Raw genomic sequence first — 20772 nt, forward strand, 5'->3', positions numbered from 1 at the left:
TTTCCCAGGAGTGGCCAGGCAACGAAAATGACAAGAGCGCAGTTACACCTCATCCAAGAGGTCACAAAAGACCCCACAACAACATACAAAGAACTGCAGGCCTGACTTGCCTCAGTTATGGTCAGTGCTGATGACTCCACCATAATAAAGACTCTGGCCAAAAATGGCCTGCATGGCAAAAATCACTGCTGAACCTGAACAAAAAGAACATTTGACACTCAATCTTGCCAAAAAACATACTGATGATCCCCAAAACTGTTGGGAAAATATTTTATGGACGAATGAGACGAAATGTAAAGTTTTTGGAGGCGGAGGAGAGCTTAAAGCCCCAACTGTCAACTCCTTGTCCAGCTTTGCTCTTTAAGGCATCAGGGAGTGAGGTTTACCAATGTAATTATCAGTGCCCTTCACTCCCAGAGTGTGACCTACCATCAGGCTCATATGCCTTGTGGCTTTCCAGGCATGCGTGCAAAATCCAGAGGTGCCAGCCCACGCCACACCAGCTCGCACCACAAGCAACAAGCGTTGCATAACAAGCACCTCCCAACACATCCTCGAGCTGCAGCAACGTGGCTCGTGCAGGCTGACTGGCCCAACATTTTGATGGCACCATCCGCAACCTCTGGTATCATTTGTTATTGGTCCGAGGAGCAAAATTAAACTCAGCAAAAATGGCAAAAACAGAGCAAAAGGCACAAGGCGAAAAAGCTGCAATGTTGACACCAATAATCATGAATAACACAAACCCGGGATCCACTTTTTCACAGTAGTGTGAGCGTGAAGCATTTACCCCCTTCCCAATTTCTTATTTTTTTGCATGTTTGGAACACTGAAATGTTTCAGATCATCAAGCTAATTTCAATATTAGTCAATGACACAGATGCACACAAAATGCAGTTTTTAAATGCTGCACGGCGGAGAGTGGTTAGCGCGCAGGCCTCACAGCTAGGGGACCCGAGTTCAATCCCACCCTCGGCCATCTCTGTGTGGAGTTTGCATGTTCTCCGCGTGCATGCGTGGGTTTTCTTCGGGTACTCCAGTTTCCTCCAACATTCCAAAAACATGCTAATGTGAGGTTAATTGGTGACTCAAAATTGTCCATAGGTATGAATGTGAGTGTGAATGGTTGTTTGTCTATATGTGCCCTGTGATTGGCTGGCGACCAGTCCAGAGTGTACCCCGCCTCGCGCCCGAAGACAGCTGGGATAGGCTCCAGCACCCCCTACGGCCTTTGTGAGGATAAGCGGTAGAAAATGAATGAATGAATAACTCAAAAATGAAAACAACACTGATGTTGAAAACACACGAGTGGCATGTTCCACTGAGCTGCCTAAATTGTATGAACTTAATATTATATGCGATTGGAGATTCCCGTCCTCAGTTTTGTGTGGGTTGTGTTTGGTCTATGTTATTGTAAGTGTAAAATATGCGGTCGGACTATGCTGTGCTGACTTTTGTAATGATTCTGTCCTGCGGCATTGTTTATCGATTCTGCCTGAGAAACACAGGCGCACTGTTTTGGACTTTTTAATTGTTTGTTTTAACTGGTTTACAGACATATCTAAATGTCGACAGATGACGCAAGGCGTTCCAAATTATGGGCATGTTAAACATTTTTGACATCCAGCTTTGGATAGCGATTAGCAATTGACATGTTACTCTTGCGTGCTTTTGTCTTTGACGCTGTTACTCGGGGGGAGTCTGACTGCTAACCACAGCATGGTAGAATCAGGACTGACAGGTCAATGTTTCAGCTGAACGTCAAGATAGAATATCAAGAAAACAAAAATGGCAGTGAAGGACGATGACATGAATAGGTCTGTTTACATTTGATTTTGCATATCCATAACTTAATGAATATGCTATATATTACACATCTTCTCATTAAAGAGCATATGGCATGCCCGTTCGTGTTCTTGGATCCCATTCATGTGTTATACTGCATCTTTCAAGTACAGGAAGGAAAAATTACTTGTAAGTGCTGTTACAGAAATGCACTAAGCATAATTATTAAATCAGTTCATGAATTTAGTTAATTAACAATTTATTTAATTGAAGCTTAAAACGGGTTAAAATATTGTACATTATTGTCATGAAATGACAAATATGTTAATGAATTTATTGTGTATGTTTTCGTTGTTCCCATGGCGGAACTAAATATTCTTGTTTGTGCTGCTAAGTGGCAGCATTAAGTGAAGGACAAAAGAGGAAGTTATAAACGCACAGCAAGTATTTTGCACGTACTGTCTAAGTGGGAAGCAAACAGTCATCCGGATTTCCAAGACTTTAAGGACCTCTTTTCACGACCAGCAGCCAACGAGGTATATATTTTAAGTTGTTAATTAGTCTTATGATATTAAGTTTCATTTGCATATGTTCAATATGACGGGATCATTTGTGACATGTACCGTTTGTATCCGGTTGAATGCAGTTCTCACGGCGTGAAGGCATGGATGTATGAGAAACAAGCTCATATATTAAACGCCCGTTTCAAAGAACCGACCTCTGTCTGTTGTCGTGGAGAGAGCTACAGTGAGAACTCGCCTGCTCATCGCGGGTAGGAGAGACCGGAGCATACAGCGGATGACGACGCAACGAACATCCACCATGTCAGATGACCAAGCCCACGGCGCATTATCGGCATAGCGACTCCAAGTAACGGTGATCATAGACTGCGTTAAAGCTGCAATCCAACGGGACGAGGCCAGAAGTGCTCTACCAAAGTCTTAAAGTTGAAGTGGTGTGAGAAGGGCTTAAACCCGGAAGTTGCAGCCAAGAACTCAGGTCTACTTACTGATTATTTACTGTGCTAAGCATATACGTTTGGGATTCATTTTGTATGCAGATGTTCATAGCTACATGTCATAAGGTCTAAACGGTAATTTAACCATAAGCAAACTAATAAGTTAAGGTTTAAAGGTGAAAGAAACGTTTTAGGTTGAAACTACGATTTGTGATTTTAAGGTTAATGGTAAAAGGAAGGCATTTACTCTAGATTTAAAGGGTAACACCAGTGAAATTCAGAGTCACTAAAAACATTTATTTCATCAAGATAAGGTGATTTAACACATTTCTTAGCACATTTGGTCAGCATTTAAGGTTGATGTTTGCATATTTGTGCTAAAGCAAGTTTCTCATTTGCTTAAAGGGACTGAGGTAATTTAAGTTTACATCAGTTTATACACTATAAATTAAGGTTCACACGTAAACACAGTCTTGACACAGCCTCCACAGTTAATAACGACTCATTGAAGAAATATTGTAACTAACATTACACATAGTGATTCAATTCACTTAAAATGTCTGACACAAACACAAAGACCCACCACGAAAACACGGAAGGAACAGCTCAACCCCATGCCACTGACATTCAAGCTGCTGAAGAAAGGGAAGAGTTGCGAAGAAGTGAAAGAGCTCGAACCCTGACTAAAAAGGGAAAGGAATTTCAAGAGGAAAGGTTGAAGGATGTACAACGTCGGTACAGAATTGTTTATGAAAGATGGAAGTCTCAAGCAAGAATAGGAAAGGAAATATTGACTGATGAGGCCTCTGAAGATGAATTAATGGAGATCATTGAAAATATGCAACATACTTGCTCAAGTGTAAAGGCTGCATATGAAGATTTACGTCGGATACAAACTCCAGAGCCAGACTTGCGACGCAGAGTTGATGCTTGCATAGCACTTTCAGAGTTCATGGTTCAAAGAGCAGAAAGGCAACTCAGAGGGCACACAGCAGGTGAAGAAGAAGAACCTTGGCCTGACGTTGGATCAATTGTGGACTCAACAGGTTCATTATCAATGCCACCATCACATTGATCAAAATGTGGCTCTGCTCTCTCAAGCATCCACTCATTCAAGAAAACTGAGGCCGTGGCTGAAGCTGCCGCAGCTCAGGAAGCGTTAGCAGTGTTGGAAGAACAGGAAAAGGAGGCAACAGAACTACAACGGTTGGAAGCTGAGAACCCAGCCAGACAACAAGTAATGCAAGGTAAGCGTAGAAAGCTTGAACGTCTTGAAGAACTTAAGAAGTTGAATGCTGCAAGAGCTCGAGCAAAGGTCTATCACCAAGCTGAAGAAAATTCAGATACAATTGACCTGCATGACGTTATACAAACTAAAGAACCTCACAGCCTCCATTCCTCAAGTCCACCATTCATTCCTCAGCCTCTGCCAGCCACAGCGCAAGATCTCGACCCCTCAAGTCCACCATTCATTCCTCAGCCTCTGCCAGCCACAGCGCAAGATCTCGACCCCTCAAGTCCACCATTCATTCCTCAGCCTCTGCCAGCCACAGCGCAAGATCTCGACCCCTCAAGTCCACCATTCATTCCTCAGCCTCTGCCAGCCACAGCGCAAGATCCCTGACCCCTCAAGTCCACCATTCATTCTCCAGTCTCAATCAGTCTCAATCAGTTCCTATTTCCCAAGGCTTTCAGTTTGTGCCTCAAGCTTCACCAGCTCTATTATCCATGTGTCAAGGGCAGCACAACTCTGATTTGGTTAATGTGCTAGCAGAAGCTATAAGTGCTAATCGCCTTCCGATACCAGAGCCTGCAACATTTGATGGAGATCCTTTGAAGTTCAAAGACTGGCGACTGTCTTTCAAGACATTAATAGACAGAAAAAACATTCCGAAGAACGAAAAACTGTATTACCTGAGAAAGTACCTAGGTGGTGCTGCAAGGAAAGCTGTAGAAGGATTTTTCCTAGTAGGCACTGAAGCAGCATACGACTCTGCTTGGCAGCTGCTAGAAAAACGCTTCGGAGACCCATTCATTATCGGGAAGTCTTTCAGAGATAAGCTGCACGGATGGCCGAAAATAAGCTCTCGGGATGGATGTGAGCTAAGAGAACTCGCAGACTTCCTCCAGAGCTGTGAAGCTGCAATGCCTCACATTAAGACACTCGAAGTTCTCAACGACTGCAATGAGAGTCAAAAAATTCTGATGAAATTACCCAAGTGGTTAGTGTCAAGGTGGAATCGTACAGTCATGAAAGTCAGACAAGCCAATGCTGTTTACCCACCATTCAAAGAGTTCGTAAACTTCCTATCAAAGGAAGCAGAGCTGGCTTGTGATCCTATATCCTCCATATATGCACTTAAGAGCGTACAGGGTGAGAAACCAAAATACACCAAAGGTCGAGCCATTCAAGCAAAGACATTGTCTACAAACACGACACAGAACGACAGTCCATTATGTGTCTTCTGCAAAAGAACAGGTCATGCCCTTGCTAAGTGCAGAAAGTTTAGTGTAAGGACTGTCCAAGGTCGCGTCAAGTTTGTGCAAGCAGAAAAGCTTTGTTTTGGATGTTTAAAGACAGGTCACCACTCAAGAAAGTGTGACAACAAAGACAAATGCGAAAAGTGTCAGAAGAGACACCCAACGTGTTTGCACGATGACAACTTCAATGGAAGTCAAAGGTCGACACCTAAGGGAAACGACAACTCAAAGGATGAAACAGACCCCAAAGAAATAGATGCAACAGCGACCACTAATAGAGTCATACAAAGGGCCAGAAGCACGCAAACATCCTCCATAGTTCCAGTCTGGGTTTCATCAACAAAGGAACCAGATCATGAAGTCCTGGTCTATGCGCTCTTGGACACTCAGAGTGACACGACTTTCATCCTAGATGAAGTGGCCCAGGATCTAAACACAAACAAGGAAAATGTCAGTTTGCGGCTATCTACAATGTCAACGAGGTCAACAGTTATCCCCTGTCAGAAACTGACAAACCTACAAGTAAGAGGATACAACTTACAGAAAAGGATTTCATTGCCACCACTCTTTACTCGAGAATTCATTCCTGCCGATAGAACGCACATACCCACCTCAGAGACAGCTCAAAATGGCCTCACCTGCATAAACTGGCAGACAAGATACCACCACCACTGGACTGTGAAGTAGGCCTCTTGATCGGCTATAACTGCCAGCAAGCCCTTCTTCCAAGAGAGGTCCTATCCAGCAAAGAAAACTATCCATATGCTCAGCGAACAGATCTCGGCTGGAGCATTGTGGGTTGCTCAAATCCAGCAAGTGATTGTAGTGATGCAATAGGAACCAGTCACAGAATCATAATACAACAAGTTACTCCCACTGTACACCCATCAGATGAGCTTAAAACAAAAGTGCACTTTGTGTGTAGAAACCGAGTTAAAGAGATCAACCCAATGGATGTAATCAAAGTTCTAGAGTCCGACTTTGTGGATCACACGGCAGATGACAATCCAGTCTCCCAGAAAGACCTTCTTTTCCTGTCAAAGGTGAAGGAGGGAATAAGACAAAAGGAAGATGGCCACTATGAGCTCCCGCTTCCTTTCAAGACAGAAAAACTCATTCTCCCAAACAATAAACCGTGTGCGGTCCACAGGCTTGCCTCATTAGAGCGACGAATCAGGAGAAATTAGGAATATTACAAGGACTATGTCCATTTCATGAATGACATAATAGAGAGAGGAGATGCAGAGAAAGTTCCAAAGTCCGAACTCGATAACCAACCAACATGGTATATTCCGCACCACGGAGTCTACCACCCCCACACGTGTGGTTTTCGACTGTTCAGCACGCTTCCAAGAAACATCTCTGAATGATCATCTTTTGACAGGGCCAGACTTGACGAACACATTAGTGGGTGTGCTGTGTGATTCAGAAAGGTTCCAGTAGCCATAATGTGTGATGTTGAAAGAATGTTTCATCAATTTCACGTTATAAAGGAGCATCAAGATTATTTAAGGTTCCTATGGTGGGACAAAGGTGATCTGGACACCAAACCCTCAGTGTACTGTTTGCGTGTACATCTCTTTGGTGCAGCTTCTTCACCAGGCTGCTCCAACTTTGCACTGAAACATCTGGCAGCACAGGGCCATGGAAAGTTCAGCGAAGAATCAATTAAGTTCATCCAGAGAAGCTTTTACGTCGATGATGGCTTAACAAGCTTAAAGTCATCTGCTGAAGTCATACATCTGGTGACACAAGTTTGTGTCCAATGATAAGGACGTCATTGCCACAATACCACCAGAAGAACGTGCCCAAACCAAGGATCTAGACATGGCACTGGGGGAGCATATCGAGCGAGCCCTTGGAGTACAGTGGTGTGTCGAAGCAGATGAATTCCGATTCAGAGTCATCGTCAAGGATAACCCACTGACAAGAAGAGGAGTTCTCTCCACTGTTGCTTCTGTCTACGATCCATTAGGGTTTGTAGCCCCCTTCATCCTAGTCGGCAAACAGATCCTTCAGGAACTATGTAGAGATAAGGTAGGCTGGGATGAAGATCTGCCTGAGGACATCCTTTCAAGATGGGAGTCATGGCTAAGAGATCTGCCTCAATTGGCAGCCCTAAAGATCCCAAGAAGTTATCTCCCTGCAAGTTTTGATGAGATCACACGACATGAACTTCACAACTTTTCTGATGCCAGTTGCACTGGATACGGTGCTTGTTCATACCTTCGAGTGATAAGTAAAGCAGGACAGATCAGCTGCTCACTTGTCATGGGGAAAGCAAGAGTAGCCCCTACCAAAATAATGACTATCCCAAGACTTGAGCTTTCATCAGCCGTGACTTCTGTCCGCAACGCGGATGTTATTCGCAGAGAGCTTGAGATTGAGAACATTCAAGACTATTACTGGACTGACTCAAAGGTAATTCTTGGCTACGTGAACAACGATGCGAAGAGGTTCCACACATTCGTAGCCAACCGGGTCCAACGTATCAGATCCAGTACAAGCCCCGAACAATGGCAATATGTCAGCTCTGCCAACAACCCAGCGGACTCCGCTTCAAGAGGAGTAAGTGCAGCTCAGCTAAAGGATTCCAACTGGCTGAAAGGCCCGGACTTTCTTTGGCAGAAAATTCTTCCATATAAAGAGCAGATGGTGGGAGAAGTAGAGATCACAGATCCTGAGCTTCGCAAGACTCATGTCCACACAGTTAAGACAAAGGAACTGAATTTGATTTTAAGCCGTCTCACTAAGTTCTCTGACTGGTCCAGAGCAGTAAGAGCTGTGGCCAGGCTCAAGAGGTTTGTAAAAGAGTTCAAAGGACTTCAGCCAAAACCCAACGAAGCAACAAACCTTGAAGAAAGAAGAGCAGAGCTCTTCATTATAAAGCTAGTGCAAGCAGAAGCCTTTGCTGAAGACATCTGCATAATAAAGTTCCAAAGGGAAGGCACCTCAAACAAGTACACCAAGCTACATCGCTTAAATCCCTTCTTGGACACCAACAATGTTCTCAGGGTGGGAGGAAGGCTATCCCAGTCAGCCCTGCACTATGATGTAAAACACCCTGCTATACTTCCCAAGAAATCTCATGTGTCAGCCCTGCTCATCAAACATCATCATGAGTGTGTACATCACCAAGGAAGAGGCATGACCATGAACGAGTTAAGAGCGCACGGAATATGGATCATAGGATGTGGAAATGTGGTATCCTCGCACATTTACAGGTGTGTTAAATGTAGGAAATACAGACAAACAACCGAGGTTCAGCAAATGGCAGACCTCCCAGAGGAGCGAACAGAAGCATCCCCTCCCTTTACATACTGCGGCATTGACTGTTTTGGTCCCTTTCTCGTAAAGGAAGGAAGAAAGGAATTGAAACGATATGGATTGCTGTTTACATGCTTATGCTGTAGAGCAGTGCACATCGAAACACTGGATGACTTGACTACAGATGCGTTCATGAATGCGCGTCGAACATTCATAGCCATCAGAGGACCTGTCCGCCAAGTGAGATGCGATCGGGGAACAAATTTCATGGGAGCAAGGAGAGAGTTTGTTGAGTTGCTCAAGGGAATGGATCAGGAACGGCAACGAGCAATGGGTTGTGAATTTGTGATGAACGTCCCCTCTGCAAGCCATATGGGTGGAGTATGGGAACGTCCGATTCAAACAATTCGCAGCATCCTGACTGTCATGCTTGACAAGTCTGCAGGCAGGCTTGATACCACAACCCTAAGAACGTTTCTCTATGAAACAATGGCTATAATCAACAGCAGGCCTTTGAGTGTTGAACTTCTCCATGGTCCTACTGCCCCAGAGCCTCTGACCCCTAACCATATCTTGACCATGAAATCGTCGATCGTACTGCCCCCACCTGGACAGTTTTGCAAGGAAGACCTCTATCTGAACAAAAGGTGGAGAAGAGTGCAGTTCCTAGCCAACGAATTCTGGCAAAGATGGAAACGGGAATATCTACTAAACCTCCAGCAGCGGCAAAAATGGCAAAGACCTGTAGTAAGGGGGATCTAATTGGGTGTAGCAATGGTCAGCAATCACTCCAGGGTGTCGGGTCAGGACAGCAATTCCGTTCAGGTGAGTGCAGTAGCAATGAGGGACGTCCACATCCAGCTTGATGGCTGCTTTATTTTATTTATCACAGGTAGGTGGGTGCACATGGGAAGTTTATAGTCCACCACGACGTCCGTGTGGGCACATCAACACCCAGGGCTAAAACAGTTCGAGTGACATCAACTCACGAAGCTAGCGGCTACCGCGGTGCATTCAGGTACCCGACCAGCGTAGTAATTCCGAGTCACGCCCACACACATGTCAGCCTAATTAAACCAGAACAGAACAGGGTATAACAAGGAGTCTTTTGTACAGCCGCCCCCAAATTTGTTAAACAAATTTGACCATTAGGTGTCATCAATGTCCCGAGTTCTCACTCGGCCGTCTGCTCCAGGAATGACAGTCTTCACTGTCCCTATTTGCCAGAGGGCTCTTGGGGCTTGCTGATCCACAATGAGGACGACTGTGCCGACGGTAATGTCATCACTCTCCGTCTTCCACTTCTGTCGGGCTTGCAAGGTGGGAAGGAAGTGCTGAATGTAATGTTTCCAGAAGTGATCGGCTATAATCTGAGAATGACGCCACCTTTTCCGACTCAGTAATTCTGTTGCAGGGTAGATCACTTGAGGGAGTGATGAGTCCGGCCGCCCCATCAACAGGCAGTTGGGTGTGACTGGATCAGGGTCAGCAAGGTCAGAGGATACATAACCCAAGGGCCTTGAATTGAGGATTCCTTCTATTTCAATTAAGACGGTCATCAAAACTTCCTCTGGCACTGTCTGAGCTCCCAAAGTGGTACATGGGGGCGTTCTTAACAGATCTGACTTCTCGTTCCCAGGAGCCGCCAAAGTGTGGAGCATTAGGTGGGTTGAATTTGAAACGGATCTGTTCGGCTGCAAGTCGGTCCTTGATTGCAGGTTCTAGGGCACTGAAGGCCTCCTGCAATTCTTTATTTCCTCCTTTGAAATTGGTGCCCTGGTCCGAGAGCAGTTCATAGGGCTTGCCTCTGCGAGCAACGAAGCGCCTGAGTGACATTAGAAAGGAATCGGTATCCATGTTAGGTAGGAGATCCAGGTGGACTGCACGAGTAGTGAGGCATTTGTACAAAATGCCCCACCTCTTCTCTGTGCGTCGTCCCACTTTAATAATCATCGGTCCGAAACAGTCAACACCAGTGGAATAGAAGGCAGGTCGACATAGTCTCAAACTGGAGGGGGGTATATCGGCCATCCTTGGTACCTGTGGGCGGCTTCTCCACTTCCGACAGTCCACACAGTAATGCTGGTGCTTCTTGACCGCTTCTCTGCCTCTCAGTATTTCCTGTGAAGTTCAGCAAAAACACGCTCTGATCCAGGGTGGTGCAGCTGGTTGTCATAATGCTGAATTAGAAGCTTGACCACTGGGTGAGAAGATGGCAGGAGAATGGGATGCAGTTCTTCTTGGCTCAGACTATCACATCGTCTAAGCCTTCCCCCGACACGTATCAGACCTGATGACTGGTCATATTCAGGAGCTAGGGTTAACAGTCTACTATTAGATGAGAGGGGTTTACCCATTTTGAGCAGGGATACTTCTTCTGGGAAACTCTTTGATTAGGTGTGCCTGAGGAGGGCCATCTCTGCTTCATGGTAATCGGCAGCAGTGGGACGTGTGTTGTCAGCCGCCCCGTGCAGCTTCTGCGTGGTTGCCTCCACAAGCTTTTGAAATGTTCTAAACTGAATGATGTCAGGTATTTCTGAATCGGTTGAGCTGACCGTCAAGCCACAAAACATGGCATTCCTCAGTTCCTCCGCTTCTTCCAGGACTGGACTGGGTGGTGATTCAGGCCACTGGTCAGATGGTTGTAGAAGAAAGGGGGGTCCATGACTCCATCGGCTCACTCCGCTGAGCTGTGTTAGTGTTTTTCCCCTTGTAATGTCGTCTGCTGGGTTTGTGGCTGAGTCAATGTAGCGCCAGGCATTGATGTCTGTCAGATCCTGTATCTCTGCAACTCTAGTGCCCACAAATACCTTATATCTGCAGGAGTCTGACTGGAGCCAGTGGAGGACTGTGGTGGAATCGGTTCAGTATACTACTGCTTGGATCTTGATTGTGAGCTCTTTGATCAACACAGAAGCCAACTGTGCACCGGTTAAGGCTCCACACAGCTCAAGTCGGGGTATGGAGAGTTGTTTCTTTGGTGCGACTCTGGATCTAGCTGCTAGGAATGCCACTTGAACTTGTCCTTCACCGCAGTCGGTCAGCAGGTACGCCACCTATCCATATGCACGTTCGGATGCATCGCAGAAGACATGGATGGTCCGGTTGCTGCTACTGCAATCAGTGAAGCGGTCAGTGTAGCATCTAGGTAATATGACTCGTGCCAACTGAGGAAGTTCATATTCCCATGCCCTCCAAGCCTGCAGCAGATCTTCGGGGAGATTGGGATCGTCCCATCCTCTTTTCCGGTCCCAAAGGCGCTGCACAATAATCTTGGCTCTTGTGATGTAGGGAACAATATATCCCAGAGGATCATATTGTTGAGCAAGAAGACGATAAATGTTGCGCATAGTCGGTTCGGGACACTCACTCTGGTGTTGTTTGTAGCCAAGTGTGTCTGTCCTACACTGCCATAAGAGTCCAAGTGTGCGTTCCTGAGGGTCAGCTGTCTGTTGCATGAACCATAGGGTGCTACTTTCTGACTGGGATTCCTTGGGCAGGTGTTTAATGACAGCGGGTACGTTGCTGGCCTATTCTCGGAGTTCAAATCCGCCCTCCATCAGTCTCCTTTGGTTCAGTGTGCCTGTGAACGTGAGTCTGAAGGGCAAAGGTAGCACAGCATGGAATACACGTCGTCCCGAACGGGAGTACTTGCCATTCATAGGTGGTAGGTTCTTGATCCACTTTGACGTCCCGCCACAAGAAGCGAAGGAATGGTTTGTCCTCTTCAAGCAGGCGGACTTGGTGAAACATTCCCTTGACATCACTGCTGATGGCCACTGGATGTTCCCGGAACCTGAGCAGGACCCCCAGGAGGCTAGCTCCAAGTGTGGGTCCAGGGAGTAGGTGGTCGTTTAGGCTCTGTCCATTGAATGTGAAGGAGCAGTTGTAGACTATTCGGTATTTCCCATTGTGTTGCACCATGTGGTGGGGGATGAACCACGAATAGTTGCTCTCTTTGGTCTTACAAGGAGGGATGGCCTTGACGTAGCCGGCATCGATGAGCTTGAGGATTTCTTTAGAGTAGATGGCGGCTCTCTTAGGATCTCTCACAAGTCGTCTTTCTGCCCCACGCAGCTGGGACAGCACTGCTTCCTTTGTTGCCTGAAGCAGAGGTAGGCTTTGTTTCCATAGTAACGGAGTAGCATACCTGTTTACGCCATCTACCATTACTCTGGTGGTCTTCAATTCAAGGGTGCGGACTGCTTCTGCATCTTGTTTTGATCTAGTAATCAGACGCTCATTTCTGTATGGTAAAGATGTCTAGTTGCTATAGTTTCTCCACATGCCTGAAGAGTTCTTCTTCTGGAGCATTGCAGGCGGTGAACAGACATTGCTGGGGGGAAAGTTGGTGGTTCAATAGGCTGGTAGGGCCTTGTAATGTCCATCCGAGTCGGGTGTGTACTGCTGCAGGTCCACCGGGGGGGCCTAGACATACTGGTTCCACTGGTGTAATTAGATGAGGATAGTCTGACCCAATTAGCAGCAGCGGCTGGGCATCCTTGATGGGTGGCAGTGGAATGTCTCTCAGGTGGCGATATTTCTCCTGTAGCGCTTTGACTGGATAGGTGTAACTGGCTAGATTCATCTCTCTGGAAGTGAAGGCTTTGTTAATCTTGTAGCATTTGTCTGGCTGAGATGCAGCAGCTACTGAGAAGGACACAGTGGCTCCATGGATGGTACAGATTTCTTGTCGGACTGTTCGGAGTGTGAGGTCTTCAGCCTTCCCTTCAAGGCCCAAACAAACAGCAGCATCGTTGAGGAGTATTGTGCGCTCTGACCCATCATCCAGTATTGCGTAGGTCTCGAGTACCTTGTTGCCGCTCCGGAGGATGACTCGATTCAACTTGAGTAACACTTGGCGGCTACTGGCTGGCCGATCGATGAACAAAGTCTCTGACACGGAACTCACTAAACAAGTGCTTGATTCAGGTACGTTGGGTTTACTGGGTGCTGAGGAATGTTGGCTTGAATTGACCTCATGTAGAACCTCCAGGTGCTTCCTCTCGCATCGTTTGCACTTAGCTTTCAGGTTGCACTTTGCTGCAGCATTCCGACAAGTGCACGAACCTGGAGAGCGAATGACTTAAAGGCCTTAATATCTCCAGTCCTGATGTTGGGCCCATCCATCAACATGGAAATCCGCTTTAGCGCCAGCTGCTGTGGTTGACCATACATCTCAGTGAGCACCCTCATAGTGTCTGCAAACGGGCGTGGACTGTTGCTGTAGGAGTCAGCAATGAGCAACGCTTCCTCACACTTGAGATGATCCATGAGGATTTGGAACTTGAAGCGCTCTGGAGCATCATATGGGAGTAAATTGTCCAGGGCCAATTTCAGTCTTGCGAATTCACGAGGATCCTCTGACTTAAAGTCTGGGATGGTTGGTTTCGGTCCACGGTAGGAGTCCAAAGCTGGCATTCGGCCATATAGAGTGGTAGAAGGATATGGCGTGTCAGGTGGGTATCTCTCCTCCCTTTGCCGGTTGTCATGTCCATAAACAGCGCTGTTATAATCATCGAGGTGGCCTCTATAATCCAGAGGGTATCCACTTTCGTGCCCGTAGTAGCGGCTTTCGTGACGGGCTCTTGGACTACTTTGTAGACGGGACGTTACAGGATGACGGCCTCCATCGCTGTAGTAAGGATAACTTGGATGGCGTGGAGGATGATAAGGATGATGATAGTGGTTGTCGCCCTCTTCATAGCTTGAGTGATGCTTGACATAAGACTGCCTCGGTGCAACTTTAGGCCAAGGTTGTTGGCCATAGTTAGACCGATGGCGAGCTTTACTGGGTGGTGAGCTGTCTTGGTCGTCGTGGTGACGTGGCTCTTGGCACTCCTTTGTGTAGCTCATCTCAAATTTGTCTTGCGAGCAAGGAGTTGAAATGCCCGATGTGACTTGTGACTCTGTGTGCTTGTTGGCTAATCCTGATTCCTCCAAACACTGTCTGAGGTCCTCAACACTGTCACTTTGGTTGCCTTGTGGAGGTGAAGGAGCATCGTTGTTCACCGGTGGATTAATGAGTGGCTGATGTGGGCCTTGATGGCCACTAGATGGCGTCGGCTTGCTGGCGAGTGCCAGTGTGGTGAATATGTCCTCCATTTGGCGTCTGGACTGTGTCTGAGTCCTTGAGGAGGTTGCTGGGAGACTGTGGATCATGTCTGAAAGACGTTGGACATCTCTCCGCAGCTGGTCATTTTCTTCTCTCATGCTCTGGATCGATCTAATAATTTCTGGAGAAGACATTTGTGTGGCCCGCTCATCATCTCCAGGAACGTGGCACCTCATAGGGTAACTGACCTTGTAGTCCTGAAGATGTGATGGCGGTTGTCTTACTCTTTGTGGGCGGTCCACACCTCTGGGCTCTCTCTCCTCTGGCCTGAACATAATGACTGAAGTGGTTGCTTCGATCCGGCTCGAAGGACCAAAAATTGTAGTAAGGGGGATCTAATTGGGTGTAGCAATGGTCAGCAATCACTCCAGGGTGTCGGGTCAGGACAGCAATTCCGTTCAGGTGAGTGCAGTAGTAATGCGGGACGTCCACATCCAGCTTGATGGCTGCTTTATTTTATTTATCACAGGTAGGTGGGTGCACATGGGAAGTTTATAGACGCACACAGCTATACATATCATCCACCACGACGTCCGTGTGGGCACATCAACACCCAGGGCTAAAACAGTTCGAGTGACATCAACTCACGAAGCTAGCGGCTACCGCGGTGCATTCAGGTACCCGACCAGCGTAGTAATTCCGAGTCACGCCCACACACATGTCAGCCTAATTAAACCAGAACAGAACAGGGTATAACAAGGAGTCTTTTGTACAAGACCCTTAAGGAACTCACAAGTGGATGACATTGTGATCGTACAAGATGACAACTCACCAAGAAGTGAGTGGAAGCTTGCCAGAGTTGTGGAAACGTACCCCAGTCCAGACGGCATGGTGCGAAAACTGAAACTACTGATCACCGATACTACATTTGATAAAGGCAAATCACATACCAGATCAGTACATATTGAGAGACCTATTCACAAAGTGGTCACACTACTTGAAGCTAGTTAGATCACATTCACATGCATCCTTAGCATTTCATTCATTCATAGTTTTGTTTACAAGAAAATCACAAATTACAGTTTAAGTGATTTGGTTTGGCTTTTTACCAGGCAAAATATGGACTTCATGTTCTTCACTGAGACGTGGCAAAGAGAAGGGGAGTTCGTTCATTTAAATGAACTCTGTCCTGATGGTTGCTCCGTTCTTGGGAGGCCCCGCCCCTCCCGTCGAGGAGGAGGTGTTGCTGTGGTTTTCAGAGACAGCTTCACCTGTAAAGTGATGGATACTCAAATCTACTCATCCTTTGAGTCTCAGATGTTGAAAATTGGCTCCTCAAACTCATTCTATTGTGTGCTGGTTTATCGTCCTCCTGGTCCGGCCTCTGTCTTTTTAAATGATTTTAGTGACTTTTTATCTTCAATAATTAAGTTGGAAAATGTTTTAATTCTGGGAGATTTTAACTTGCATGTTGATGACAGCACATCTAGCCAAGCAATGGAACTATTAACAATGACTGAAACTTTTAATTTTGAGCAACATGTCTCAGTCGCTACACATCAAAAAGGTCATATTCTCGACTTAGTGTTTTCACTTGGCCTTAATGTTGCCAACCTTTGTGTGGAAGATGTCCATTTGAGCGATCATAGTTGTGTCTTATTTGATCTGCTCCCTACACTTCAGCCTGTGCTTCCTGTGGTTAGATCGCAGAGACGCATCATCTCTGAGAATACTGCAGGTAGTTTCTCTGTCCTGTTTGATCCACATCTGTTCTTGGAATGTGACAATGTTGATAATTTTATAAATTGTTTTAACGACCACTGTGAATCAATTTTAGATTTGGTTGCACCGGTTAAATCCAATCTGGTGTCTCAAAAATCTGTATGTCCCTGGATAAATGACTGTATTCGGAATTTGAAGCGACTTTGTCGGAAAACTGAGCGTCTGTGGAAGGCTACTAAACTTGAGGTCCACCGATTGCACCTTCGGGAACTTGTGTCATCTTTAAATGAAATGATAAAAACTGCTAGATCTGACTACTTTAAGCAGTTGATTATCTCAAATAAGAAGAAACCTCAAGTGCTCTTTGACACCATCAATTCTATTGTCTCTCCTGCTGCTCCTGTTATTCCTGTTTTTTGCAAAGCTGATAGCAATGATTTTCTCAAAGTGTTTCTCAGCAAAATTCAGGACATTAAGAACAGTCTTCCAGTGTTCTGTGGGTGTAACCCTGTTGTTCAGGAGCCTGCACCCCATGAGTGGTCCTCTTTTAAACCTGTGACTGAGGTTGAGATTTCAGCTCTGGTAACAAAAATGAAGCCATCTTCCAGTTCATCTGATGTGCTGCCCTCTAAACTCTTTTTGAAAGTGTTTGATGTCATTGCCCCCTGGGTTACTAAAGTGATCAATCTGTCACTCGCTACTGGTGTTTTTCCCAGGGCTTTTAAACATGCTATTGTGGAGCCACTTCTTAAAAAATCAAATCTGGATGTCACCGATCCCAAAAATTACAGACCTATATCAAAGCTTCCTTTCATGTCTAAAATCTTAGAGAAGGTGGTCTCCGAACAGCTGCTACATTTCTTGCAAAAATATGATATTTTTTCTGGTTTTCGCAAGCTTCACTCAACAGAAACTGCCCTGTTAAAAGTGTCTAGTGACATCATGATGTCTGCAGATTCTGGAAAATGCACGGTCCTTGTTCTGCTAGATCTCTCCTCGGCATTTGACACTGTCGATCATCAGATTTTGCAAACAAGACTACATGACTTAGTCGGACTGTCAGGCTCTGTCCTAGCTTGGTTCTCTTCTTATTTATCGGACAGGAGTTTTAGTGTCTCAGTTAACCAGATCCGATCTGACTCTGCTGATCTGTTGTTTGGAGTACCTCAGGGCTCTGTTTTGGGTCCGATTTTGTTTTTGTTATATGTTCTCCCTCTAGGAAAGATTATCCAGGATTTTGATGATGTCTCCTACCATCTGTTTGCTGACGACATTCAGTTGTACTGTTCTTTTAAGGCTTCGGAGATACAAAAATTGAACTCTTTAATGAATTGTTTAGTGCAAATAAAACAATGGCTCGGCGCTAATTCCTTTCAACTAAATTCAGATAAAACTGAGGTGCTGGTGATTGCCCCTGATGAAGTTATTCCAGGGATCAAACAGTATTTGAGTGCTCACAGCCTGTCTTGTAAGTCAAGCCTCAGAAATCTTGGAGTAATTTTTGACAAGGAAATGTCATTACAGCACCACTCAAAGCAGCTCACTCGGAATTGTTTCTTTCAGCTAAGAAAAATCTCGAAACTTCGAACGATTGTATCTAAAGGTGAGCTCGAGATGATAATCCATGCCTTTGTGTCTTCTCGTTTAGACTACTGTAATAGTTTGTTTTCTTGCCTAAACAAAAAAAGAGTTGTCTCGTCTGCAACAGGTTCAAAATTCTGCTGCGCGGTTATTGACCCGATGCAACAGAAGGGCTCACATCAGACCGATTCTGAAAGCTCTCCATTGGCTCCCAGTCTCATTCCGTGTGAATTTTAAAATCCTGGTGCTCACTTTTAGAGCCTTGCACGGCCAGGCCCCTGTCTACATACGAGACTTGTTGCTTCCCTATACCCCCTCTCGGAGGCTGAGATCGTCAGATCAAAATTTACTCATGGTCCCTCGTAGTCGTTTTAGGACCCGAGGAGACCTATCTTTTCAGGTTGTTGCGCCGAGGCTCTGGAATGACCTTCCACCCTCCCTGCGTTCGCTTGACTCTGTCGTTGCATTTAAGAGTAACCTTAAAACTCACTTGTTTTTGCAGGCATACCCAGCTCAGTAGATTTAGGGTATTATGACCATCATATATTTATTTAGTCTATTTTATTGTATACTGTTTTTATGTACTGTTTTATGTCTATTTTTATTGTACATTGTTTTATTGTTTTATTGTATTTTTTATGTGTATTTTAACCCTGTGTTTTGCCTTTTGTGAAGCACTTTGTGACTTTTGTCTGAGAAAGGTGCTATATAAATAAAACTTACTTACTTACTTACTTAATTGGTGGGAGTGTAAGTGCTGTTACAGAAATGCACTAAGCATAATTATTAAATCAGTTCATGAATTTAGTTAATTAACAATTTATTTCATTGAAGCTTAAAACGGGTTAAAATATTGTACATTATTGTCATGAAATGACAAATATGTTAATGAATTTATTGTGTATGTTTTCGTTGTTCCCATGGCGGAACTAAATATTCTTGTTTGTGCTGCTAAGTGGCAGCATTAAGTGAAGGACAAAAGAGGAAGTTATAAACGCACAGCACGTATTTTGCACGTACTGTCTAAGTGGGAAGCTAACAGTCATCCGGATTTCCAAGACTTTAAGGACCTCTTTTCACGACCAGCAGCCAACGAGGTATATATTTTAAGTTGTTAATTAGTCTTATGATATTAAGTTTCATTTGCATATGTTCGATATAACGGGATCATTTGTGACATGTACCGTTTGTATCCGGTTGAATGCCGTTCTCACGACGTGAAGGCATGGATGTATGAGAAACAAGCTCATATATTAAATGCCCGTTTCAAAGAACCGACCTGTGTCTGTTGTCGTGTAGAGAGCTACATTACTAAAACAAAATTACTTGTGTTATTCTGTGTCTATTTCCTCCTTCCAAATAGAACTCAACGTGTTCTTAAATTATTCTACTAACCTGTACGTGAATTGCACACTCCCCACGAAATGCTGCAACCCATTAATCTCTGCAGATGACTTGCTAATAAAAGAACCGTGTGCAAGATATCAGCTGACCTTGTGTCAGAGGTGTGGGAAGGTTAACGCAGACAAACTGATCATGCATTACTCAGTCACAGGTCATTCAGGAAAAGGCGAGGCAAAGCAAAACACTGTTGATTGGACTTCTGAGTAGTGATGAATGGAGGAACCACTGTAAAAGGACAGTCCAATATTTGTCATGATTCATTTTGTGAACCAGTTATGACCTCAGTTGCTGGAATGTCTTCAATATGTACTGATGAAGTTGTTAATGGAAATGCAATTTTTGGGAGAATAGGTAAAAAGCTTTTTGTCTATAAGATTTTAAAATGCATTACAGTATATCAGATTAAGATCCTGTATTGTCAGGGGTTCTCCACATGTAACAAGGTGGGTTTGGCCCTTATCAAAATATTGTATTTTTACTGTGAGAGAGAGAGAGAGACATGCCTTTATTAGTCCCACAATGGGATTTTTTTTTAATTCTGCATAACTTTATATGTTATATTTCCAATTGTAGGGGTGTAGGGGTAAATAATAATTCCTGATGTGTTCTCTCTATGTTGTGTCAAAATATGGAGCTTAAATGTCAGTGTGTACCCCTATGGCACTAATCAATGCAACATATTCCCATTACAGGTTGACGGCACGTCTGACAACTTCCCTTTTTCTTTTTGGTCACCGTGTGAGATGGAGGTAACATTGTGGCAAAATGTGTGTTTCTTCTTGAATTTTTTTGTAATTACTCTTTTCGCATCATTTTCATCTGTGCAGGTGCACATTAAATGGCCACATATTAACTGGACAATTACTTTGTGCTGACTTTGTCAGATATGCAATGTTTGTTTCCATACACTACATATAATAAATTGTTAATGCAGCAAGGGACACATTAAATGGCTGCATTTTGACTGGAGAATTGCTTTGTGCTGATTTCGTCAGGTGCTGCAATAAAAAAAGAGCAACTATGAAGCAACCCTGGTGTGCCATATTAAATTAGAACACATTACCCAGCGCAGAGAAAAACATCACCAGTTGGAAATGTTGCCGTTTGTACTCGATAGCATAGGAATTATTGATACTTCAAATATTTCAACTTAAATATGTCACATCTCTTTCATGGAAATGCATTGCTACAAATGCATTGCAAACCATGAAACTTCACAGGGCATTATTTTACCATCACAACAGTTTCTCAATATACTCCAAATCAAAATTTTGAGACAATAATAAAGTATGAGATGAGCACATCTCATCATTATCCAGTCTTGTTTCAAGAAAATGCTCATAATATATTCAATCTTCACACTCTGTGATTGGCCGGTCACACACAGCGACTGCCTCTCTCGAGACTGATTCTGCAAGTGGCAGCCAGAGGAGCACAGCAGTGTCTCATACACGTACACATACATTGTCACAATGCATTGTCTTCTTCAGCTCGCCTCTACTTTTGGTTTATATCTAAA

General features: G+C 44.8%; 1 protein-coding gene across 1 annotated transcript; it reads right to left on the minus strand.

Moving 5' to 3' along the window:
• Positions 1 to 9667: 9667 nt before the first annotated feature.
• On the minus strand, positions 9668 to 10603 carry LOC131131201 (uncharacterized). The gene is made up of 2 exons (XM_058075675.2): positions 10410 to 10603; positions 9668 to 10316 (listed from the first exon to the last, which is right to left on the minus strand). The coding sequence occupies exons 1-2, from the start codon at positions 10520 to 10522 to the stop codon at positions 10034 to 10036; spliced, it is 396 nt and encodes a 131-aa protein (XP_057931658.2). The 5' UTR covers positions 10523 to 10603; the 3' UTR covers positions 9668 to 10033.
• Positions 10604 to 20772: the final 10169 nt, after the last annotated feature.

This window comes from Doryrhamphus excisus, linkage group LG12 (genome assembly GCF_037039965.1).
Source record: "Doryrhamphus excisus strain RoL-2023G ecotype Guam linkage group LG12, RoL_Dexc_Guam_v1.1, whole genome shotgun sequence".
NCBI classification, from domain to species: domain Eukaryota; kingdom Metazoa; phylum Chordata; class Actinopteri; order Syngnathiformes; family Syngnathidae; genus Doryrhamphus; species Doryrhamphus excisus.